Raw genomic sequence first — 27295 nt, forward strand, 5'->3', positions numbered from 1 at the left:
GAAAAACAAAGTAAATTAAAAATACTGGTCTTCTAATATTCATAACATACCTTACAGAACTTGCTACACCAATTCTACAGTTAGAAAATCCAGAAAAAACAAAGCTACTGCTTGATATCCTAAGAAGACCAAGAAATGAAGCCAGGACCGCATCCAGAAAAACTGGACTCCGGCAAACAGCAGTTTTCCAGTAGCTTCCAGATGAATGTGGCAAGCTTTTCATACAGAAAAGGTAAGAATGCTTTTTCATTTTGCCTTTATGATGAAGAAATGAAAAAAATACTGCGATTTCTTTTCTTAAATACTTGGAAGATGACTCATCAACTTTAACATAATATCAAAGCAGAAGATACAGGTAAACAATGCAAATTATCAGCAATATTTGTTCAAAGGGATCATCAGGAGGACTGACGAGCTTTCTGATCACAACTCAGAGTCATGGTTCTTGGCCCACAGCGCCAAAGAGCTGACAAACCCTTATTACCACAGCTGTGGCAGGGCAGTGTAACGATCCCAGGAGAAGCATAAAAGCATAAGGCTGCGCAGTGATTTCTGCCTGATCACGGCACTGCTATGTGGGGGAAAAGATGCAGCTATCTTGGAAATCCTGCTGAAAGTCAAAAATGTAACTGTTCTAAAAACCTAGCTCCTTATCAAGGCACCAGATTTCTGTCTATACATAGTTGGTCTAAAGAAGTCACTTTGACATAATTATTTTGAAAGGTGTATTCCCCTATACTAATGGAAAAGTTATATAAAACAACGTAACTCCAATCTATGTTAAAATTGAAAGTTCTTCTGGATGTAAAATTTGTTGTCTGCGGCAGGCACTGTCTGCCTTCTTAGCAAACCCATTTCTTCTTCTTCTTTGGTAAACAACGTAACTAGATTTCCTAGGCTTCCGTTAGGAGGTGTATGTGACTGAGTTGCAAACAAAGAAATATGAGATGTAAACCTTTTTCCAGGCTCAGCCCATAAGAATGTCCCAAATGATGCTCTACGCACTCTATCTCCAGCTAGATGCAGAGAATCCAGTGATGGATCCCAAGAATCCTACAGATGGAAAGACCCCGGATCCTGGAGTTGCCACGAGGAACAGAGCCCCCACCTTCCACCCTATCAACCCAAGATATAAACCTTTACTGCTTAAGTCACTGAGATATGAGCAGTTAAAACAAACAAACAAAATAAACCAGTTGGCTTTACTCACAGTGCAGCATTCCAATAAAATGAAGCTCACAGTATTTCCCAGTAAGACTATAATGTATCTTATGGGCAAAATGGAATCATGGTCCTATTATTTTTGTATTCCTCAGACTGGCTTATGTAATACAGAATAATACAAAGCTGAAGGTGGAATAACAGTTAACAGTAGATTTTGGAGTCAGAGTCCCTGTTTGAAGCTTGGCATTTCTATTTACTAGTTCCTATGATCTCTTTGTGTTCTGATGTCATGCCAAGTCTTCTTTCCCACTTACCCTTCTCCCCCTTGACCATAAAAGGGCTATTTTTCACCTATCTAAAAGCTTACTACAGTGCATTGCACAGGGTACTAGAAATATCCTAGGGCAAAAAACAAGGGGTCAATTGCAAATGTTGGTGATAATGACTCTAATGACTGATTAGCAAATCTTTTGGTAAGCAACATGGTTTTCAATTCTTTGCTCTTAATAAAATGTAGGGACTAGCTAATGAAACTGCCAATTAACAGATCATCAAAAATATTTATGTATGTAATTTTTAGAATGTAATTCTGAAGGTGTTCAAAGAATTGACTGAAATGGCTATAACAAAATTCCTTATATTTTAGGTTTCTTAGTACTTGTAAAAATGAAAAATAGGAACAGAATTAACGCCAAAGTCTGTTTTATGCAAATCATGTTATTTATACATAAACTAATTGAGAAAAATCCAATCATCTCATCAAGATATTTCAAATAAAATATTGCTTTTTATTATTATATATGTATCAAACCTAAAAATAGAATTATTTTGATTATCTTTATACTAGTGAAAGTTAGAATAACTCCAGCTGAAAGAAATGTTTAAATGCTAAGTCTTATGTTCCCAGGAAATAAAAGGTTTTAATGTATATACATATTTCATTGTCAAGAAACATAACAGATGATCAATTAAAGACTTAACACAAATATACTCCACTTTATAAAATTCTGGAAAGGAAGCAGAATAGAAATAAGAATTCAAGGAGAAAGAGAATGCTGTAAAATTAATAACTGTTCACATAGTTTTGAATGGGTGATAATGGGTCTCAAATCACTAAGGTATTTATAGAGTCCATTAAATATATTTGATAGAGTAATATAGAAATTTCATTCTGAAATATCTATAAGGTATCAGAAATTATATTCTCTGTAATTATTTAAACAATTTTTTTTAGAAATTATCTTAAAAACATGAGACATACATAGTTTTTCAAAATCATTTTGGGATGAATGTGAGCAAAAAACTTAGAAAAGCAACGTTTTAAAGCATTTTAACTGGTGTAACAGTTACAAAAATATAGTAAACTTTAGAGACTGAGAAAACTAGGGGCTTAATGCTCAATCTCTAAGGCCCCTTTCATATTTTCAAGTCTAAAGCTTCAGGATTCTGTCTATATGGCGAGTAAAGACAATGTTTAAGCACGTAATTTATCTAAAGTTAATCAAACTGTATTAGAGCAGTTTCTATTAATCTCTCCTCTAAAATTTCATAAATATATTATTTAAATATAATTTTTAAATAAAATGTTAATTAAGTTGATAAATACCTCACAACTTAGTACCCAATGCTATGTAAGTCAGCATATAAAGATTTCTAAGAGAACATGGAGGTAAATATCAGGTGATATCTACTGAAGTTACAATAAAAATGTGAAAAATTGAAAACCTCTGTCATATTTTTATAAGACTATATATGGCACAAAAGTCCTCATCATACTTTAAAAAAAACCATGATTTTTATTTGCTAATGCAATTGTTCCTCATTCACTGACATTCATTTAAAATAGTGGCATTTTATATGATATACTCACTGAAAAAAGCTACAACCACTGCCTTATATCAAGTTAATTTTGTTATATTCTAAAAATGAACTAGCCCTGGGAACCATTTAGTCTGATTCAGTAGAAAGGAGGTTGAATGCAACATTTTTAACAGACTGTTTCAACTAGGAAAATTAATCTATACAATTTTTTTTTATTTGGAAAGCTGTCATTTGAAAGTGCTTAGGCTGTACTCACCATGAGAATGAAAGTGTCCATGTCCGTGACCGTGATCATGGCTGTGTGCAGCACCATGTTTTAATTCATGACTATGGCAATGATCTCCATGGCCATAGGCCTGATCCAGAGCACCGTTAAAGAGGGAATGACTATGTCCATGGCCTAAAAGCAAAGAGTGTTAGAACAAAAGGTACGTAAAAATATATTATTTAATGGTTACAATAATACTGATATTAGTAAAAAGAATTAGCTCTAAAACCAGATTCAATTGAGTAAACACTTAATTGTAACAAGTACTATAAATTCATTAAAACAATACTGAGTTCCTAGTATAGAGTACATGAAGGAAACGAAAGCATGGCAGGAAGTAGTAGACTTTCCTGGGGATGAAAATAAGTGAAAAGTATACAAAAATATTTAGAGATTAGATAATGTTGTTCATTCAAGAAGTTCTTATTTGGAACACAGTATGCTACAGCAGCATTCTAGGCACTGGGGATAAAGCAGTGAATAACACAGACAAAAATCTTGGCCAGAACTTTGCCAAATACTATTACTCACACTAACAAAGATGAAATAATGTATGCATATAGTCACATTAAGGCAGAGGGAGGAAAGTGGCTGCATTTGCTAAAAGGATCAGTAAAATTAATACCAAAGCATACAGAATCCTTAGGGGAAAAAACTATAAAATAGTGCAAAATCCTCTCTCCATAGCAGACCTAAATAACTACTAAACCATTAAGGAAACATCTAAAAACGATTCCAAAGCACAAAAAAAAAAAAAAAAAAGACTGGACGCTACTAATTCAAAAATTACTGCTTATATTTACAAAAATCCTAAATACCAGGAAATCAAATTCAGCATTAATGCATTCTATGAAAAATCATGAATAATGGGGAGATCAACTTCCAGAATGGTGGATGGGAATGTTGGCAAACTAGCTCTCCTAAGACAACAAAAATATGGGGAACTAAACAATTTCAGAACTCTGGCACTTAACCAAAACCACAAAACAAACTGAAAATCATCTACCCAAGAAACCACCAAATCTTAGTAAGACAGCAAGGTCTTGATGTTTTAACATGGGGCTATTCTGACCTCCTGCCTTAGCTCATCTGAAATTAGTCAAAAGCCAGCAACATTGCAGACAATGGAGAGATTTGATTTCTTCTGAAGCTCTGTTAAAAGCATCACTTGACTGCACAATCAATATTTTGTCCAAACTTGCAGTTCCCTGGAAAAAATTCTATTCTCAATTTGGTGAATATCAGACCCAGAGCTCAGCTCTCAGAACTCAATAGCCACACACTGCAGGAAATGAATTAGTTCAAGATAGTCACACAGCAGGAAAAAAAGCAATAATATAAAGAACAACAAACTTGGAGAGGAGAGGGTGAAGTAATCTGATACCAGAGTTGTTTCAATATAAAATGTCCAGTTTTCAACAAAAAATTATAAGACTTGCAAAGAAGGAGGAATGTATGCCACACATACAGGAAAAATAAAAAATAAGCCAACAGAAAATGTTCCAGAAAGGGACTCAGATTTTGGGCTTAATAGATAAAAACTTTACATCAGCTATTATAAATATGGTCAAAGAACTAATGGAAACCATGTCTAAAGAATGAAAGTATAACAATGGCTCACCAAACACAGAACATTAATAAAGAGATAGAGATGATAAAAAAAGAACCAAACAGAAATTTTGCAGGTAAAAAAATACAACTAAAATAAAATACTTTAGAAGGGCCCAACCACAGATGTGGGTGGCAAAAACAGCAAACTTGAAGACTGATCAAGAGAGATGATCCACTCTGAGAAGCAGGAAAAAAGAAAATTAAGAAAAATGAACAGAGCTTTGGAGACCTGTGTAAACATCAAGGATATCAAATTAAGTATAACAGGAGTCTCAAAAAGAGAAGAGAAAGAAAAAATATCTTAAGATATGTCTGGAAACTCTCCAAATTTGATGAAAAATATTAATCTACACATTCAAGAAGCTCAGAAAGCTCCAAGTAGAATAAACAGAGCCATATCTAGAGACATCACAATCAAATTGATGAATATCAGAGAAAATCTTGAAGGCTGTATAACAAGATAAAAATGACTTATCAGGACAAGGGAACTTGAATGAGATTAAATGCAGACTTCACCACAAAAACCATGGAGGCCAAAGGACAATGGGATGACAAAATCAAAATAGAAAAAGACTCAACCAAGAATTCTAAATTCAACTAAAGTCTCCTTTAAACATAAAGGAAAAATAAGACATTTCCACATAAACAAAAGCATTCTTCACAAGCGAAATGAAAAGATACTAAATAGTAACTCAAATCCACACAAAGAAATAAACAGCACCAGTGAAGGTAATTACGAAAGAGAATAACTGTATTTTTAAATTTATAACTTGTTTCTTCTCCTATACCTTTTAGAAGACAACTCCATAAAGCAACATTATAAAACTGTATTGATGGACTTATAAAAACGTGTAATTTTTCTGACAATAATCATTCAAAGAAGGAGGTGGGAATGGAAGTATATTAAAACAAAGTTTTTGTATATTATTAAATTATTATTAATCTGAACTAGATAGTTTTAAGTTAAGATGCTACTTATAATGCCCACAGGAACAATTAAGAAAATAACTTAAAAATGTACAGAAAAAAAAACAAGAGAATTAAAGAGGTGCGCTAGAAAATATCTATATAAAAGACAAGAATTGAGAAATGGAGTATCAAAAAGGACAGAAGATATAGACAACAAATATTAACATAGTAGATGTAAATCCTACCCTAGTAGTAATTATATGAAATGTAAATTATTTAAGCATCTCAATGAAAAGACAGAGATTATATAAGTGGATTAAAAAATATATAGTATAGCTATATTCTGTCATATTCTGTCTAGAAGAGGTAAACTTTAGATTCAAAGACACAAAGAGGTTGCAAGTAAAAAGACAGAAAGAAAAATATACTATGCAAGCAGTAAAAAGAGAGAGAGAGTGCATGAGCAAGCGAGTTGGAATGGCTATCATAATACTCTAAGCCAAAAATTATTGTGAGTGAAAAAGAACATCTTATAATAACAGGTTCAATCCCTCAGGAAGATATAACAACTATAAAAATACATGCATGAACAACATAGCTCCAAAATACATAAAGCAAAACCTAGAACAATTAAATGTAAAAATAAACAACCTTACTTTCAATAATGGATAGACAACTAGGCAGAAGGTCAACAAGGAAACAGAAGATTGAATAACTATGAACAAATTAGACCTAACAGACATCTACAGAACACTCTACCGAACAAAAGCAGAATACATATTCTTCTCACAGGCACATGGAAGATTCTCCAGAATAGACCAAATGCAACAGCATAAAACAAGACTGAATAAATTTTTAAAAATTTGAAATAATTAAAAAGTATGTCATTTGATCACAATGAAATTAAATCAGAAATTGACAACAGAAGAAAACTAGGGAAATTCACAAATATGGGAAAATCAAAAACACATTCCTAAATAACTAATGGGTCAAAGAAGAAATCACAAGGGAAATTTAAAAATACTTTGAGATTAACAAAATTGAAAACATGAAATACTCAGACTTACAGGTTACATTATAGCAGTGCTGAGAAAGAATTTATAGCTGTTATGCCTATGCTAAAAAAGATCTAAAAAATAATATAAACTTTCACCTTAAGAAATTAGAAAAGGAAGGAAAAAAAAAACTAAACCCAAAGCAAGAAGAAAGTGCATAAGAAATGTTACAGCAGAAATAAAATGAAATAAAGGTGAGAAAAGCAATGGAGAAAACCAGTAAAACCAAAAGGGGGTTCTTTGAAAAAAAGACTGACCAAGAAAAAAAATGAAAGAAGGCAAAAATTACCAAAATCACTGCTGACCTCATGGAAATAAAACAAAAGAAATTTTAAAAAGGCATACTTTTTAATACATATCTATAAACAATCATAAGTCATTTAGATAAAATGGACAATTTTTAGAAATGTACAAAGTGCTGAAACTGATTCAAGAGGAAACAAAAGTCAGAACAGATCTATAAAAAGCAAAAAAATTGAATTAATAATTTTAAAACTTCCAAAAATGAAAAGCCCAGGCTTCACTAGTGAATTCTGCCAAATATTTAAAAAGTACCAGTACTTCAAAAATTCTTCCACTATTATGCCCCTAAAAAGATAGAAGAGAAGGGAACATTTCCCAGCTCGTTATATAAGGCCAGTATAACCCTAATACCAACATCAGCCAAAGACATCAAAAGAAAACTACAAAACTATATCCCTTAAGAATAAAGACACAAAAGTCTTCAACAAAATAGTAGCAAACCAAATCCAGCAATATATCAAAAGGATTATGGCCATGGCCAAATGGGATTTATCCTAAGAATGCAAAGGTGATTTAATGTCTGAAAATCAAGCAATGTAATACACCGTATTAACAGAATAAAGATAAATAGAATAAAGGATAAAACCCAACTAATCATCTTAAAAATGAAGAAAAAAAAGTCATTAATAAAATCCAGTACCCTTTCATGATGAAAACACCCAGTAAACTAGGAACAGAAAAAAACTACCTCAATCTGATAAAGGGCATTTGTGGAAAACCTATAGCTAACACAGCTAATTTCATATCTAATGAAGAAAGATTGAATACTTTCACCTTCAAATCAGGAAAAAGAAAAGAATGTCCACTCTCACCATTTCTATTTAACTATGTAAGGATCTGACCAGGGCAATTACGCAGGGGAAAAAAAAAAAGGCATTTTGACTGGCATTCATCTGCACCTTCAGCAAGTCATAGTAGTCAAAGATCACTAATCAGAGATCATCATAATAGACATAATAATAATGGAAAAGTTTGATATATTGCAAGAATTACCAAAATGTGACACAGACACAAAGTGAGCAATGCTACTGGGAAAATGGCACCAACAGATTAGTTCAAGGCAAGGCTGCCACAAACCTTCAATTTGTAAAATATGCGAAAGCTGCAAAGAGCAATAAAATATGGCATGTTTGTATTTAGAAAATTCTAAGGATCCCACTAAAAACCTATTAGAATAATGAACAATTTCAGCAACATGGCAGGACACAAGTTCAATATACAAAAACGAGCTGTATCCCTATATACTAGCAATTAGCAATCCAAAAATGAAATTAAGAAAACAATCTCTCTTGTAATGGTAGCCAAAAAAAAAAAAAAAGCCCTAAGAGTAATAAAAGAAGTGTAAGACATGTACACAAACAACTACAAAACATTGTTGCAAGAAACTAAAGACGCTAAAACTAAATGGAAAGGTATCTCATGTTCATGGATCAGGAGACTTGACATTGTTAAGATGACAATAATTCCCAAATTGATCTGCAAATTCAATACAATTCCTATCAAAATCTCAGATGCTTTTTTTTTTGTAGAAATTGACAAACTGATGCTAAAATTTATATGGAAATGCAAGAAGGGACCCAGAATAGCCAAAACAACTTTAAAAAAGAATAAAGTTGGACAATTCACATATTCTGATTTCAAAATCTACCTCAAAGCTGCATTAATCAAGACTGCATGGTACTGGTAGAAGGAAGACATATAGATCCATGGAACAAAATTGAGAGTCCAGAAACAGACTCTCTCGTTTATGGTCAACTGATTGTTGAGAAGACTGCCAAGACAATTCATTGGGAAAAATAAATCTTTTTCAACAAATACTGTTGAGACAACCAGGTTATTTATACATAAGAAAATGATACTGGACCCATACCTCATACTATACACAAAAATTGACTCCAAATGGACCACAAACCTAAATTTTAACCTCTTAAATTTAAAGATGGTTCCTCATGAGAAAAATCTATCAATGTAATTACTAATTTTAAACTAAATAAAGCAGGAAAAAAACCATGATTACTTCAATAGATGCAGGAAGAAAAGAATATCCTTAACTTGATAAAGTGGTTTTATCAGAAACAGACCATCAGACCCAATGGTAAAACTTAAGTAGCATTCTTCAATATTGTGCTAGAGGTCCTGGCTATACAATTAAGACAAGCAGGAGTAACAGCTTTCATTCTCAACAGTAAGAAAAACTCTCAACTACCTAAAAATGAACTAAATGAAAAATATAAAGATCTTTATTAAAGTATCTAAAACAATTTAATAAAGGCTATAAAATTTAACATGTCAGCTTCCACAATTAAACATAAAGATGATGCATTCCCAATCAAAATCCCAAAAATATTTTTTATAAAACTTGACTAACTGATGAAAAATACCAAATAAGCAAGATAGGTCCAAAAACTTTGGGGTGAAAAAGAGAGAGAGAGAAAGATGGGACTAACCCAACCAGATATTAAAACATAAAATTTACAGCAATTATTCCAGTGTGACAGTGGGGCAGCCAAAGATAAACAGGCCAGATCTGATACATAAGGCACTTTAATATAGGGTAAAAGTATACTTTCATATTAATGAGGTAAAGAGCAGATTAATAAATGGTGCTTGGAAAACTGCTTTTTCACACTGAGAAAAAAAAAGTCCTAACTCACCCCACCACAAAAATGAATTACATACAGATGAAGGACCAAAGTACATGGGAAACAGACCATAAAACCAAAATTTTCACAGTATTAAATTATAAGAGAATTTGTTTATAATTCAGGGATGGGAAACTCCTTAAACAAAGCAGACAACGTATCATAAAATATGTAAGACAGAAAAACTAGACTATATCCAAATTAAAAACCTCTATGTAAAAGTTTCAAGACAAACAATAGACTGGAGAAAGATATTTGCAACACATAAAACAAAAACTTAGTATACAAAATATATTTTAAAATGCTTATATAAATGGATTATAATAAGACAATAAACAGAAAAACAGGAAAAAAAAAAAAGGACAATTCCAGAAGAGGAAAAATCTGAGCAGCCTAAAAACATACAAAGATTTTCAACCTCACTACCAGTCAAAGAAATACTAAATAAAATGTGATACCATTTTTGTTAAAATATCAGCAGAATGGTTTGAAACCCATAATATTATGTTTTGATATGGGCGAGAGAATATTGGTACTTGCATTTTTTGCTGGGGTAAATGTGAATGAGTCATTTGGAGGGAAAACTGCTAACCTCTATTGAAACTAAAAACTACATATTCTGTGTTTCAGCAACTTTACTCATATTCCAGCTCACTGAAATTTAAAGAACTTCCTGTGATGATGGAAATCTATATTTGCTGACCAATACGGTAACCCTATGTGGCTACTGAACACTTGAAATGTCATTAGTGTAACTGAGGAACTGAATTTTTATTAAATTCAACTAACCATAATTTAAACTTAAATAGTCACATGTAATTAATGGCTACTGTAGAGGACAGAACAGTTCTGAAGAACACTTGCATGTGTTCCCAAGGAGAAGCTTCATATGAAAGAGCGAAACAATGGAAACGACATATGTCCAAAGAAGACTGGTTAAATAAACCATGGCAACCCACACCATGGAGTTTTATGTGTCTGTTAACAAGAGAAGGTACATTTGATGGATACTAGGCAGAAGGTTCTCAAAGACAGACTGTATAATACATCTCATATACCCGTATACTATAATATTTGAGTTACTAGATTTGTATTGTGGTTCTTGATGTTTGTTTATTTCATATAAATGGTATCACACTAAACCGTTGCGCTACAGAGGTCTGGAAGATACCCACACACCAAACCGACAATATCTGTAACCCTGAGAAGGTACTAAGAGGGAGGGACATAGAAAAGTGGGAAGGATGGTTCAGGAAGACATTAATAAGAGCCTACTAACATATTACTTTCATTATTAAAAAATCAATATAGAGTTAAACCTTAAAAATTATCAATTTTCAAAAGTAAATAATTATGAAAGAAACCAGAAAATGAAGAAACAAAGGGTTCTAACCATCATACCAGAGCCATGAGAATGTCCATGACCTCCATGCTTGAAAACAAATATTCCTATTAGGTTTACCACAAACCCAAGAATTGAAACAAGCAGCAGTCTCTCATGGTGTACATCTGGGGGGGCCAGTGCTCTCTAGAAAACACACAATACAAGCAAATTGCATCGATGTAATTCCTGATGGATCAGCAGGTAAAAACAAAAAGAAATTTTTAAAACTTTTTAGTTATTTTCAGAATTAAAATCACTCCAAAATTATCTTCCAAAACGGTTAAAAGAAATAAAACCAATGCTCACATACTGCAGAAAAGGTAACAGCTGCTATTTTTAGATAAATACAAACATTTAAAAGCATGAATATTTGGTCTAAGACCATCCTTCTTTGGAATCTTAAAATATTGTCATTAATTTTAAGTTGATTAATCTTCAAATTTTCTCTTTGTTGTAATATACCAAATATTAAAGATTCACTGGCAAAATCTTCAGATTCTATTTTAAGTGCTCTTCCCGTTGGACCACAATGCCAGCATTGTGTCTGTACTTTTCATAGTGTCAATTCTTCATTAACAGCTTGTAAAGAACTATTATATAATTATTTTCCATTTCAAGTAGTTTTACATAAAATCTTTTCAACTACTTTGTAAGTTCCTCCTGTACCCACATAATTTTATCTAATCCAAGACCATCCTCAATAAATACTTAATGTTAGTGTAAAAAGTAGCTCTATTACATGTATCTTTAGTTAGTAAACATTTTTATTACGGAAGCATAATTTACTGACTAATTATTATCTACTATACCTCAACTCCTTCAGAGAAAATAAAAAAAGCAGTGAAGATCAAAAACAGGCCATTGACAAAGCCAGCCAGAACTTCTGCTCTAACATACCTAAAGGAGAGCAAAGTAAACATCCGCGTTATTAACTTATTCCTTAAAAAAATCAAATCATACAATTCACATATATCCAGAGGTTCTAAACTATATTATATGATTATTCTGGCCAAAAAAGTGCAAGCGTTTATCGTATAATATGTTTTATTGTACATATGTTATAAAATTGAGGAAGTGAATTTAATTATTATGGATTATGTTTAACCGCAGAATGCCACAAAATACACAGATTTCTACAAGCCAATCAAACAATCTTCTTACAGTAAGTAGGTTTAGAGAGGCCTTTCACAGAAACGCAAATTTCAGGTTGCCACTGGAGAAGAAAGAACAGGACCAGGTAAGCAGGCAAAGAAGGAAGCATACAAAGATATAAAGTAGAAAAGAGCTTGAAAAAAAAGGGATTTTTATAACTTATTAATTCCTTCTTTTCTAAGAACTCTTTATGCTTTCTGCTTTGTACCTTTCAGCTTTCAACTCTTTGGCAAGTGGAGCTTTGACCTGAAGGAAAATAAAATTATTTCTGAATTATCCCAGAGACAACTTGAGATTTATATTTCTATAACTCTTCTTCTAAGATTAATAAATTTAACAAAAACTTTTCAATTACCTATGTTTAGAATCAATTCTAGTTTCACATAATTCTAATTAAACTATTTTAAAAATACCTGTCTTTTTCTCCATGGACTTCTGCAGCTTTCTGCCTCCTACCTATGTGAAGCACTGGGGAAAGATTTTATTTTTCCATGAGGTACAGTGTATATTTCTACACTTGGAAATAATGCATATTTCTACCTTCTAATACATATAAGTGAATTAAATTAACATATTATTTGTCAAAGCATATACTTCTTTTCATTAAATTCAAAGAATTCACAGCCTGCTTTCCATACTCCACACTTAGGAATTTATCCAATATAACAGCAGGGTTACTGCCCCCAAAATAAAAAGCACTTTTCTTTTATTCCACCCTTCTAATCCCATAGCTAATGCTTGATTGAAAGCCTTTTGTCCTTGAGTTCCACTAGATTTCAAGATCAAAGGCAAGACTGTTTTTCAGGCATCTTTTTGTCCCTAAAGCTTAGCCTATTTAGCTGCTCCATAAATTCTGATAAATTGTTTGGCTAAAGTGATTCAATTAGGCGTAATATATTTGCTAAACTTGGCTGTAGGATTAAAATGAAAAACTTGTGAAATCTAGACTAGACACACTTGCTTTTACACATGACTAACTACACAGACTTGAACAGACCGAGTGTTGGAATTAAAACATGATCCATGAATGTACTATTGCCTATTGAAGTATGATGGTATCTGGATTCTTTAGCCAGGGCAAAGAAGATACAAGTACACATACATACGTATATAAGCATGTGCGTATGCATCTGTCTACCTATCAGAGGTGTATCACTTTTATTCTGGCTTTGCTATTTCAAAACTAGGACTGTGACAAGACACAAAGATGATTTTACATAAAGAAAGACTGAAAAGTTTTTCTTGCCTCTCAGACTCCCTCCTATTGCTTCTTCTATTACAGTTGGTCTGCTATTGTGATCATATTAAATAACGGGGGGTTTGGGGATTCATCACTGGGCTTAGCCTACTGAGTGTCATTTTGATGTACTGGCACCCGTACATTCACTATTGCCGCTACTTACTACTACAGCAATTACTAATAGTTTCCAATGTTACATCAGCTTTTATTCCCTAATTTTTCCCTTCTCAAAAGGAAAAGAACAAAAACAAAAAACAAATAAAGAGAAGGTAGGATAAACAAATTAAAAAGTGGCAAGAATATTATTCTCATATATTTTAGTTAAAGTTGAATTAGTAAAACCTGCTCTGGTACTGAAGGTGTTCAAAGCTATTCCTAAACACCATCTTACACCAGGAGATTGTGCATTCTAAACAGAAAACAAAAGACTGTGCATTCTAAACAGAAAACAATAGATATCCTAACAGTTAAGGAACTGAGGAGAATCTTTATAGTCACTTACAGTTTATCCAGAAGGATTGTTTAATAAGATATTCTAATCAGATCTTTATATACAATATGTATGAATTACTAATTTTCCAACACAAAATTATAACTTCACATACAGTCTTTCTTTAATGATTCAAAATATACTTAAGAATATTTTGATTATACAGTGCCATAAAATAGGTACTTTTCTGAGCTTTCAAGCTGTTTAGATTTATAAACAGGATCTCTTGCTCTATAGTATAAAAATAATATAATTAGTATCTTTGTTTCACTTTTTATAATTTTACAAGTAACCATATCACTCTGGTTATACCCCAAACAGCAAGTTCTGTCACAGAATTTCATCTCTCTCTCTTTCAGCACTTGTCACAATCAATGTAAAGTTATCATGGTATTTTTACAGAACTGCTTCCTCATCTGACCACAAGCTCTTCTAAGGCAGAAACCCTAACTTACTCCTTTTTATATCATTAGAATTAGCAAAGTATTCAATTCATAGTGGGCCCTTGAAAAACATCAGACGAGAACAAGAGCATGTGGAAGAAGCAGAGTGTGTGCTCAAAGTCAAAAGCAAAGCTGGAAAGAAAGTGGAAGTAGTGGGGGAGCACAGGTAGAAGAGAGAACCAGGGGTGCAAGAAACAGCTCCTGTAAAAGGGCGGATGTGAACAGGAGAGGGAGAGAATGAGGGAACCTGCACGGGAAAGGGGGTGCTCAGGGAAGGAGAACCAGTGAAAGAAGGAAAGAGCACCTGGGAAAGGGAGAGAAAACACTACAGCTGAAGAGGTTGGGACACAAAGGCGAGAAAGAGCCCGAGAGACACAGTGGCACAGCATAGAGGGGGAGAGCAGGAAAAAGGGAAGAATAAGAGAAAAGACGTGAGGGAGGAAGAAAGAGAGGATGGGGGAGGAGAAGGGAGAGAGAGATAAAAGGTCATGAGCACAGACCCAAGTAACTGGAGAGAAAGAACAAGAAAGAGGGAAGGGAGTTTAGGAGGGAGGAAAGGGAGAGGAGGTGCAAGAGGATGGGGACAAGAGATGGAGTGAAACAGGAAAGAGGAGAAAAAGGAGAGAATGCAAGCGAGCTCTCACAGGGGAGAGGGAGGGGCAAAGACAGAGGACAAGTGTCAACAAGTAAGCAGGTCAGAGCGGGGAGCAGGAAAGAGAAAGCGGGTGAGGGCGAGAAAGAAAGAAGATATTAGTTCTGAGCGTTGCTTACACATAATTACAATGACATTGTAAAATATTCTATGAGCTCAAAAAAGGAAAACACTCGGGCAGTGTAAATCAAACAATGGAAACCCCACTATTCCCCACAACTGGAGATGGCAAAAGGCAAGCCCTGCGTCTGAGGGTACTAGGCTCCGAAGTGAGGCCAGTTGTTCTAAATAAAGTCCCTTCAGCATAAGAACACTCTGCAAATATTGGGTTAATTATCCAAATTTAGCAAGAGTATGAGAAATATATTACATAAAAGCAGAGCTGAAGGGAATAAGTAATATAAAATATAAGTAATATAAATAACGATTTTAAGTAAATTAACAGCAATATATCACCCAAAAAAGAAAAAGAGACATGACCATTTTCACATACTAAAACTTTTTCTTTTTCCTCCTCTTCAAAAAAACAAAACAAAACAAAACAGGTTAAAGTTGAGAAATTCCCCTTTCTAGTAATAACCTCACCTAAAAATTTTTGGTAAAATCAAGATGCAAAAGAGCTTAGATGCAAAAAAAAAAAAAAGGTGGGGTGTTTCAAGGGTTCAAATCACACAAGTGTATTCAATTGTGGAAATTCATCAAGTTTGAGAATTATGTTTTTTTTCTGTATTTCTCATACGTTAATTAAAACATTTTTAAAAAGTCTTACCCATAAGAGAAAGCATCATTATCTCTCCATTTTGAAATAACAGATGCTGCCAATCCAGCCAAAATGGCAGTGCTATCGAAAAACATGTGAAAGGAGTCGGAAATCAAACCTAAGCTGGAAAAGAATAAACACAATGGCATATTATAATAATAACCAAATAGTGGTCATCCTTCTCTAAAAATCTAAAAGATTCAGCCTCTACTCATCAGGAACTAATCTTCTAAAAAGACAACATCTAAATATGATACACAGAAAGATACTAAGGATCATTTTCAAGCATCTAAGGAGAAACACTCACACCCCTTGCCCACGGAAAAGCCAACTGCAACTGCAAGAGGGGTAGAAACGAAGCCATCTGCTGCTGGGTGAGGGGTAGGAATCTGCCCACCCTCTGGTGACTAGGAAAGGTCAGCAGCCACTGAAAGAGACAGAAAAAACAGCCATCTGCTACTGGGGGCAAGGCTGAAGCCAGCTTGGGCCCAGGATCTTACACTGATACAAAGCAAAGGTCTCCTGTTGGAAGAGGAGCAGGACTCTTGCTCCTTCTCTCCTTCTCTTGATACAAGGCTGGAGCGAGAGGTGGGAAAAGGGGCAGGGACATTAACAACCCCTACTCTGACCCTCAGGTATAAAGGGTCTGCCTGATACTGAGGCTGCAACAGGAGAACCAAATACCCAACCCCTAACCCCCTAACCAAAACCTTGATTAAAGTAAAAGACAACAATCTACCACTGAGAGCTGAGCAAGAGCAGGCTCCCTGGTGGTGCAGGTACGTAGAGCTTGCTGAAAGCTGAGAGAGGAGAAAGAACACTGAAAAAACCCTCCCGTACTCCAAATCTCACACCTGAAGCACAAGGTGGTAAAAGCCACTGGAAACATTTGAAGTCTGTGGCTTCTCGAAATTAACTAGCAATACCAAAACACAAAAACCTAGCTCAACTATTCACCAGGTAGGTAGGTTCGAAACCCCCTGACCTGACCAAATAATAATAATAATAATAATAATAATAATAATAATAATAATAAAGTGTTCACATTTCTGGGCATAAATACTATTAACATTAGTCTCTATTACTCTTTTAAATATAATATCCAGCACTGAATAAACATTTATAAGGCACATAACAAGATGAAGGAAAAACATAAGACCCATCGTCAAGAGCGAAAATAGTCAACAGAATCAGAAGCAGAAGAGGCCTAGAGGTTAGACTGTTACAGGGACTTTAAGATAAATATGATTGATACATTAAAAGATGTGGTACAAAGCTGCAGAAGATTAATGAACAAGTGGGAACTTTCCACAGAGATAGAAACTATAAAATAATCAAATGGAAATGATAAAAATTTTAAAAAATTACAATATTGAAGATAAAGAATAACATACATGGGATTCTGAGCAGAAAGGACACAGAGAGAAAGAACCAGGTCAAAAGAAATTATACAAAGTGAAACACAAAGAAGAAATGAAATGGGGGAAAAAATAACCCAACAAACAGAACAGGGCAGTCAAAACCTTTCAGAGCATCAAACAGACTAAAGTACATGTATTTAAATTTTCAATAATGGAGAAGAAAGAATAGGGAGGAGAAACTATTTAAAGAGAAAATGCTTGGAGTTTTCCAAAAAAAAAAAAAAAATGACATATCCAAGAAGTTTAATGAAGTCCAAGCAGGAGAAAACTCCTACCTACCTCACAAACTGCTGAACACCAAACAGAAAGAGAGAGTCTTAAAGACAGTTAAAAAAATCAAATATGGAAAAACAAAGACATCTATGATAAAGATAAAGATAGCTATGATATAATAACGATAAAGATAAAATACGCTATCAAGCATATTTTGCACCAGAAACGACCCAAGGCAGAATGCAATCAAGCAACGTCTTTAAAGTATTGAAAGGAAAAAAAAGTGTCAACTGAAAATTCTATATCTAGAAAAATATCTTCCAAAAATGAAGGCAAAAATAGACTTTTTCAGACAATGAAAACAGAGAATTCATTGCCAGCAGATCTGAATTAAAAGAATCAGCAGTTCTTCAAGTACAAATACAATACCAGATGGAAACTTAGATCTGTACAAAGAAGATGAAAATGGTAAGTATGTAGGAAAATACTTAAAATAATTTTTTAACTTTTAATACCTTTAAAAGATCATTGAGAATAGAAAAAAGGAGGAAAAACCAACAAGCCAAAAGTTGGTTCTTTAGAAGTAGCATCAAAATTCACAAACTTTAACTAAACTGACCAAGACAAAAGAGAAAGAACTCAAATTACTAAAGTCAGCAATGAAAGTGAGACAATACTACTAACTTTACAGAAATAAGAAGGATTGTAACAACTAAATATAAACCAACAAATCAGATAACTCAGATGAAACAGACAGATTCCTAGAAACAATCTACCAAAACTGAGTCAAAAGAAAATCTAAAAAGATTCTTAAGTAAACAGATTAAATTAGTAATTCCCAACAAGGCAAGGTTGGTCTACTATATGAAAATCAACCAATATAATACATCATGTCAATGGAATAAAGGACAAAAACCACAAGATATCTTAACAGATGCAGAAAAGCATTTGACAAAATCTGACACTTCTATGATAAAAACACTCAATAACCTGTAGTAGAGGGAACTTCCTGAACAAATAAACAGCACCTACAAAAAACCCACAGCTAACATCAGCATCATTAATGGCCAAAGACTGAATGCTTTCCCCTAAGATCAGGTATGAGATAAAAAATGTCCACTCAGCACTTCTATTTTACATTGTACTGGAGGATGTAACAAGGGCAATTAGGCAGGAAATGAAATAAAAGGTCCCCCGACAGGAAGGGAAGGAGTAAAATTATCTCTATTTGCAAATGGTATGATCTTGGATATACAAAATCTTAAGGCCTCTACTAAAATTATTAAGAACTAAATGAGCTGGGCAAGATTACAGGATGCAAGATGAATTATATTCTATATAATGTAGTGGTGAACAAAAATGAAATTTAAAAAATTTCCATTTACAATAGCATCAAAAAATACAATACTTAGGAATAAATTGAACAAAAAAAAAGTACAAAAAGCTATACTCTGGAAACTACAAAATATTGTTGAAAAAAATTAAAGACGACCTAAATAAATGGAAAGACATCCATGTTTATGGATCAGAAGACAATACTGTTAAGATGGCAATATTTCCCTCACTGATCTGCAGATTCAACTCACTCCCTATCAAAATCCCAGCTAACCTCTTTGGAGAAATTAATAAGCTGCTCTTAAAATTCATATAAAAAAGCAAGGGATCTAGAATAGCCCAAATAATATTAAAAAGAAAAGCAAAGTTAGAGGACTCACATTTCCCAATTTTGAAACTTATTACAAAGCTACAGTAATCAAAACAATGTTGGTACTGACATAAGAATAAACATATAGGTCAACAGAACAGAACTTAAGAGTTCACAAATAAATTCTCACATTTATGGCCAACTGTTTGTTGGCAAGAATGTCAAGATAGTTCAGTGGTGGAAAGAACAGTGTTTGCAACAAATGGTGCTGATACAGCTGGATATCCATATGCAAAAAATGATTTTTGACCCTTACTTCATACCACACACAAAAATTAACCTAAAAATGGATCAAAGGCCTAAACATGAAAGCTAAAATATTCACAGTCTTGGATTAGGCAATGGTTCTTATATATGAAAGCAAAAACACAAGCAACAAAAGAAAAAAGAGTAACAGACATCACTGAAATTTTAAAACTTCTGTGCTTCAAAGTACAACATCAGGAAAGTAAAAAGATAATGCACAGGTGGGAGAAAATATTTGCCAATCATATATCTAACAAGGGACTTACATCCAGAATGTATGAAGATTCTTAAAACTCTTCAAAAAGATAAATTACCCAATTTTTTAAGTGAACAAAGGATCTAAATAGACATTTCTCCAAAGAAGACACAAATGGCCAATGAGCGCATGAAGAGATACTCAGCATCACTAATTACAATGCAGGGAAATGCAAATAAAAACGACAGTGAGAAACAACTTCACACCCACTGGTATGGCTATAATCAAAAAGACCAACAAACACAAGTGTTGATAGAGAAATGGGAGCCTTCCTACACTGCTGAAATATTATTTGGCAACTAAACTAAATGAAATAATGAAACATGCAGAACATGGATGACCCTTGAAACCATTATGCTAAGGGAAATAAGCCAGTTATAAAGGATTATATGCAAATGATTTCATTTATATGAAATGTTCAGAATAGGCACATACATAAAGATTAGTGATTGAATTAGGGCAGATCAGTCGAAGGAATTAGAGGGTGATGGCTAGAAGTGCAAAGTTTCTTTTTGGGGTAATAAAAATGCTCTAAAATGGGTTGTTGTGATGGTTTTACAACTCTATGAATATACTAAAAGCCATTCAACTGTATACCATAAATCAGAGAATTTTAAGGTATATGAATTATATCTCATAAATATATTAATAAAAATATTTTTTAAAAGATATCTGACTTTCTAGGGCAGAGGTCAGCAAGCTATGTCCCACAGGCCAAATCAGGACCACCATCCACTTTTGTAAATAAAGCTTTATTGAAACACAGTGTGCTCATATGTTAACATATTGTCTATGGCTGCTTCTATGCTACAATAGTTGAATGGAGAAACTGTGACAGAGACTTTTTGACCCTTAAAGCCTAGAATATTTTCTATCTGCTGTCAACAGAAAAAGTATGCTAACCTCTCATATAAAGTGAAATGTATGACAAGAATAGCGCACAGGACAGAAGGAAGTGGAAGTGTGTTACTACAAAGTTTTTACAAGATATACAAAGAAATACATTATTTGTGATGTTAAAGAGTCGTATTATACATGCTAAAAAAAAGCCACTAAAGGGGGGTGTGCAGGAAATCCTATTGGGCACAGGATTCTGCACCAACACAAGGCAGACATTCTGCTATTACTGAAGAAGGAGCAGGAAACTCACTCTCACCCAAGACCATCCACATCTATGTGACAGACTTTGGTTGTCCTGGAAGGGTGGGTAAAAATGTTGGGGAGAAACCAACTCCTGAGGCCCAGGCTCACAGGGCCTGCCTAAGACTAAGGCTTGGTCAAGTTAATGAATGCCCCTCTGCCCTCATCACCAACCTCACACAATCAACAGCCATCTACAGCTTGGCAGGAGAGGGTGCCATGAGCAAGAAGAGAGAGCTTCCGTGACACATACACACATGAAGAATACTGGAAGCAAAAGGCCTAACCAACTAATGACCTGACAGAAGATGCATACCTGCATCTAGTCATAAATACCATTACCTCAATATTTACCGTTCTTTACTCACAATGTCCAGCCTTTGATCAAAAATTTCAAGAAACACAAAAAAGAGCAAGAAAAATAACTCACTGTGAAGAGATAAAGCAGTCAACAGAACCAGATCAAGATATTGGCCCAGATATTGGAACTATCATAATTATAATCAATATGTTAAAGGATCTATGGAAAAGCTGGGGGGAAATGCATGAATCAAGGAGAAATTTCAGCAGAGAAATGGGAAGTATGTATTTTTTAACAAAGATTAAGTAGAAATGCTAAAAACAAAAAATAAGGTATCAAAGATGAAGAATTCTTCCAGTTGGCTTATCAGAGGACTGGACACAGCTGAGGAAAGAAATCAGTGAACTTTAAGACAAGTCAAAGCATGCATATCAGCAGCTCGATCTTTAAAAACAAGCAGCATCAAAATGGCTAAAAGCACTGCTTCTGAAGTCAGAGTATCTGGGGTCAAATCCCAGGTCTACCGTCTACTAGTTCTGGGACAGTTAAATTGCTTAACTACTTCGTACTCCAACTTCGCCACCATTTAAACAGGGTAACATTAAAAAGTGTCATGTTATAATACCTGAGTTAACATATGTGAAGCACTTATCACAGTGCTTGTCATATTACAGCCGCATCAGTGTTTCTGTTATTCCTATTATTAATAAAACTATGTTACTATTAATACTTTATAATATCTAGTATTCTTAATATTTGGCTACATGCTAGAGCTTTCTTGTGCTACAAACAAGTCACTGAAGTAGAAAAAGTTTTTACATTTCCATATAATTTAGGATAATTATAAAACTAGAAACTGAAGTAAATAAAGCACATTACTTACCCACACAAAAAAGAACAGTAATTTACAAAGTTCTAAAAATTACATTACAAAGTATTTTTAAATGTCTTGTTTTATCATGAACCTTGTATATTTTATTCAAATACAGATGCATAAGATAGTTTAAGTACTGCCTGTACCTGTCTGATACTCAAAGCAGGACGAGTGAATAAATAAAAAGGTTAAACGAAAAAATTGATACCTGAGGAGAACAAAAGACTCCTGTTATGCAAGCAATCCTCAGATTTGTTATTTTAACATTTTTCCTTGGATAGTTAGGTCACCATAAAGCTACATACTTGGCCCTTAGCAGCTATGTAACATTGAAAATAATTTAATTGTATTTTGAGGTAGGAAAGACCCATTTGAAGAATATCTCTGTAATGTGTCATAAAAACCACTTCATAAACACACTGTTTATGATTTTGTTTTCTAAGGTCTGATAAAGGACTAATGTGGTAAGTTATTTCTAAAATTTAGTTTCAGAAAACAATCTTTCTATTTTGATTAACTGATATAATTTTGTTGTTGTAGTAAAACCTGACAATGAGAATTTTTAACCATTCTGCCTTGAGTTCATGAAATTTTATAACTAAATTTAAAAGTCAAATTTGGTAATGACATTAGTCTATATATTTAATAGGTTTATTTTTTCCTCTCTCTATATGGTTGTTAACATTTTTATTTCTTAATTTGAAAGTTTTATTGTATATGACTTTTATTTTAAATAAAGGTAAATTAGTTGTTGAAGAAGGCAAGGTATCCATGCTAAATGAATATAAATTTTAAAATATATCAATTTTCTGATCTACACATATATTTAGTAAAACCTGTTATGGGTTGAATTGTGTCCTCCCCAAAATTTGTAAGTTGAAGTTCTAATCTCCAGTACCTCTGAATGTGACCTTATTTGGAAGTAGGGTCACTGGAGATGTCATTTGTTGAGACTGAATCATTTAGATGGGCCCAAATCCAGTGTGTCTGCTGTTCTTGCAGAACGGGGAAGTTTGGAGGCAGTCAGACTTACACAGGGAGACCACCAAGTGAGGAGAGGACAAAGCTCAGCTGATGCTTCTACAAGCCAAGGATCACGAAAGACTGCCAGCAAAGCAACCGACCTCACAGATCTCAGGAAGAACCAAGCCTGCCAACACCTTCATCTCAGACTTTTGGCCTCCAGAGCTACAAGACAACACATTTCTGTTGTTTAAATCACCACTTTGTGACACTTTGTCAGAGCAGCCCTAGCAAGGTAATACCCACCATTTTGTTACCACAGATTTATTTTATACACATTCAACAGACACCAAACACTGCCGTAATAGTGAAAAAAAAATGGTAAACCTCTTCTGTGTATCACAGCAATCAAGTTCCCTTTAAAAAGGTTTAGAAAAAGCACAGTAATGATAATCCTCATCAAAATGAGATTTTAATTTAAGTAGCACTGTGACACAAGACCTTTTCACTTAAACCTGGTATCATGATTTGAAAATTATTCGTTGCAACTATGTAGGCAAACTCGTGAAAAAGCCCACTTCTAGTTCTCTGCTCACCTAACATACATCGGGAGAGTGTTCAATTTTACTGCTCATCTTCAATATCAGCAAATGTTTCTGATTATAAATTACCATTTAAACTACATGGCATAAACTTTCTTAGAAAATAAAGATAACAGAATATTTAAGGTTATGTGATGTACATACCAAGTGTAACTTGATAATGCAAAGTTAGTTGCCAAAAGCAGCATACTTGTTTTAGGGTCCTATCTTTAAACACTAAATATTAAAGTGTATTTTTAAACTTTTTTTCAGTGACCACTTTCTGAAGATATTTTAATATGGAAAACTTCTTAGATACAAAAAAGAAACCTGATCAATGAAGCAAAATATAATAAATGTTAACAGAACATCCGGCAAAAGAAACTTCTGAATGGGATTTTATGTAAGGTCTATTGAAAGCAAAAACAAGGAAAAGGAGAAAGAACCTATAAATTGAGATTTAAGAGACATTATCAACCAAACCCTACAGATCTTGTTTGGATTTTGATTTATAAAACCAACTTTTAGAAGAATTTATGAGACAATAAGGGACATCTGAACACCCACTCACTGGATATTTGATATTAATAAATTATTAATTTTTACAGGCAAGAATGGCATCAGATCATGTTGAAAAGGGGAGGCTCTTACCTTTTAGGGACTCATACTGAAGTAGTTATGGAAGAAACTACACTATATCAATTAATTAGCAAGAAATTGGAAAATCCGTAGAATCCTGTTATCTGTATAAGCTGTTAAACTAATGAGAGTTACAGTGAAAAACCCACGACTCCACTGCATTCCATTATACAATCCTCTACTTTAAAAAAAAATGCTCAGGGGAGGAGGGCATAGCTCAGTGGTAGACCACTGTACTCAGCATGCATGAGGTCCCGGGTTCAATCCCCAGCACCTCCATTAAAATAAATGAATAGGAAAGCAAAAGTCGTCACCATAATCTGCAAGTAATGTCTTTTGATAAGGGAAAAGTCAACAAAAGTCCAAGATATTTAACACTTTCAATTCTATAGAAAAGTATCTGACTAATGGAAGCATTTTCCTTTACCAAGGAATTACTTGACAAACATATCCTATGACATATTACACAGAAGTAGGACCATACCAGTAACTGGTATGGCCTAGAACATCTTGAACAAATGCTTACTTTGCTAATACAGAGTTAGATGAGTTTCCCCTATGTCTAAGGGGAAAATGGTTGTAACAGCTTTGGTAGAAAATCACTGAAATTAAATCTTTTAACTGTGAAACAAAGATAAAATAGAAGAGCATAAAACAAAATAAAAGCAAGCTTTATTAAAATACTAGGGAAAAAATCATAGTATGCAGGGAAAATTTGGGTAACAGGTGCTTCTGGGCTCTTCTACTCTGGAAAGTAAAAACTCTTGGGTCTTCTACACTTTCCACCTGTAGAAGAGGTCAGATTGGCTTCTCTGTCTCTCTAGTCCCATTTCCTGAGCCTAGTGAAAAATCCTTGACCTTCAAAATACCTGGTTGACTGGAACAAAGATGACATTTGTAACTAGGCATGACCATGTGATACAACTTAAGCCACTGAAACCTCAGTGAAAGTGCTGTGTGTTAGCATCCAGATAAATCTGCTTAAAAGACACTGGACACACTTTTTACCTCTTTTTCTCTCCATTCTAGATATTCTGCTGCCAGGGATGTCTGAAACTCTAATAGCCTTCTTTGAAACCAAGTTTTATCTTGTTCAAGCAATCACTAATTTGGCTTTTTTCTGTAACTGGAAAAAGAACTTAATCCTAGATGGCACAAAACCATATTATTACACATATTATATTACTTTGTGATTAGTTACTCAACATAAATAAGTAAATGTAAATATAATGCTAGAAGGCAAAGAACCCTAGAAGGAAATATCACAAATGGTATTTCTACTATTTTCCTACTAACTTCTAAGAATAAGAGAAAGGAGGAATTTAATGCTTCACCCCCACTGCTCCCAGACACAACAGGGGTAGTTAGCATGGTTACTGCAGGTAGATTAACTCCCTATATTCATTATTCCTTCACTCTTTCATTCAGCAAACATGTATCAAGCATACTATGTGCCATTTACTAAGGTGCCTGAATAACACAGAAAAGATCCCACTTTAAAAAAGTTAACACTCTAGTAAAAGGTAAAAGGCACTGGATATTTAATGGGGGAATAATAGACAAAGAGCTTTGTTACTCTTCCACTGAGAGTACATTTTCACCATTAAAAATATAAATCAACTATAATTCTTATTTAAAATGAAGGTGCTGAACAAAAACCAAAACTATTTAACATTTTTTTGCAAGTAGATCAACTGTTTCTATGAACTCTTACTTGTGAAGAGAGAGTATGTTTTAACCTAGCTTTTAATCCCATAATGGCAAAAGATTCTTGACACTTCCTAACATCTTGAAACTTAATTTCTACAGAATGAAAAGGAACATAGAAATGACAATGACCAAAAAAAAATTTTTTTTGGTAAGAAATTTTTTTTGGTAAGAAATTTACTCAAGAAACTTATAATCTAATTGAACCTTCAGGAACAGAGATAATCTAGCCTTATAAGGAAACTGTTGATCACCACCAAAATTTGTAGTGTCTAAATAAGACAAAAAGCCAGATTATGGAAAGGCTCAAGCAATTTCTAAGTCTGCCAAGGCTTCAATAGGAACATATTTTTACTCTCAATCAACTGATAAAAATTAATATTGGGTAATAAGTGATTGTGGACCTGGAGGTTAACATTATAATGAATACCTGCTAATTAACCTAGGTTATGACAGACAGTAGATCAAAGCTAGACTGTAAATCTGTAAAATACAACATAATGAAAGAGAGTGAACTGGAGAAGCAGCCAAAAGTCAGAGTCAGCCAACCGAGGGCAGAACAAGTCATGCATTACTGATGTTTTCCTTATATACTGATGAATATTGACAAATGGCTTGAAAAACAATGGTTTTAGTAATTTCCTCAATAGATCTCTGCAGATGAAAAGAACTAATAAACATAACTTTCCATAAAGAGATGGTTTAAGCACTTCAAACATGAACCCCTTGAACAAGACATTCCACATCGTAATTCATTCTATGGAAGGCAATTTATGCAATGGAACTGACATATAATGTATTATAATATAAAGTAACTGTAGTAAAGCTGTACATAGGCAAAGCAAGATACAGTCTTGATACAGTTAGCACATATGCCACAATATGGCATAATTTAGGAGGGACAAAATACATTATAAATATTGTATATTTATAATCAAGTATGATTATTTCAATACAAGTTAAGGCAATACAGTGCTTTTAACATGTACAATATATTGAAGGGTATTAATATTACAGGACACATATATCTGATTCCTAGAGTATTAAAAATGGTTACTACATATACTGAGATTTTATTATGCTTCAATATGCCTTTTACACTCAAGTGGTGACTAAACCAATAACCTTCATTCTCTTGCAGTATTTTTTATGAAACTGAATTATTTGAATTGAAAAGTCTACCTTTTCATATGAAAGTATTCATGTCACAAAAACTGGTGGTATCACCTAATGTCATTGTTCAGTCTCAATAAAGATCAAGATAAGCAATTCTCTCTGAAAATGGACTTTAAAGGACCCAGATGAAGTCGTCTTAATTAGAATTTTATCAGATTCTCAGCTGAGTGTGATATTTA

The 27295-nt window shown here is 33.7% G+C and overlaps 1 protein-coding gene across 1 annotated transcript in view; it reads right to left on the reverse strand.

The window, feature by feature from the left end:
• Nucleotides 1-27295, reverse strand: part of SLC30A7 (solute carrier family 30 member 7) — a 68525-nt gene that overhangs the window by 39853 nt on the left and 1377 nt on the right. Inside the window, exons 3-6 of the mRNA XM_006197370.3 lie at nucleotides 15904-16017; nucleotides 11967-12054; nucleotides 11175-11301; nucleotides 3242-3385 (exon numbers count right to left, since the gene is read on the reverse strand). Of these exons, the coding sequence (XP_006197432.1) occupies nucleotides 3242-3385; nucleotides 11175-11301; nucleotides 11967-12054; nucleotides 15904-16017 (473 nt within the window). The remainder of the gene's footprint in view (nucleotides 1-3241; nucleotides 3386-11174; nucleotides 11302-11966; nucleotides 12055-15903; nucleotides 16018-27295) is intronic.

This window comes from Vicugna pacos, chromosome 9, assembly GCF_048564905.1.
Source record: "Vicugna pacos chromosome 9, VicPac4, whole genome shotgun sequence".
In the NCBI taxonomy this organism is placed as follows: Eukaryota; Metazoa; Chordata; class Mammalia; order Artiodactyla; family Camelidae; genus Vicugna; species Vicugna pacos.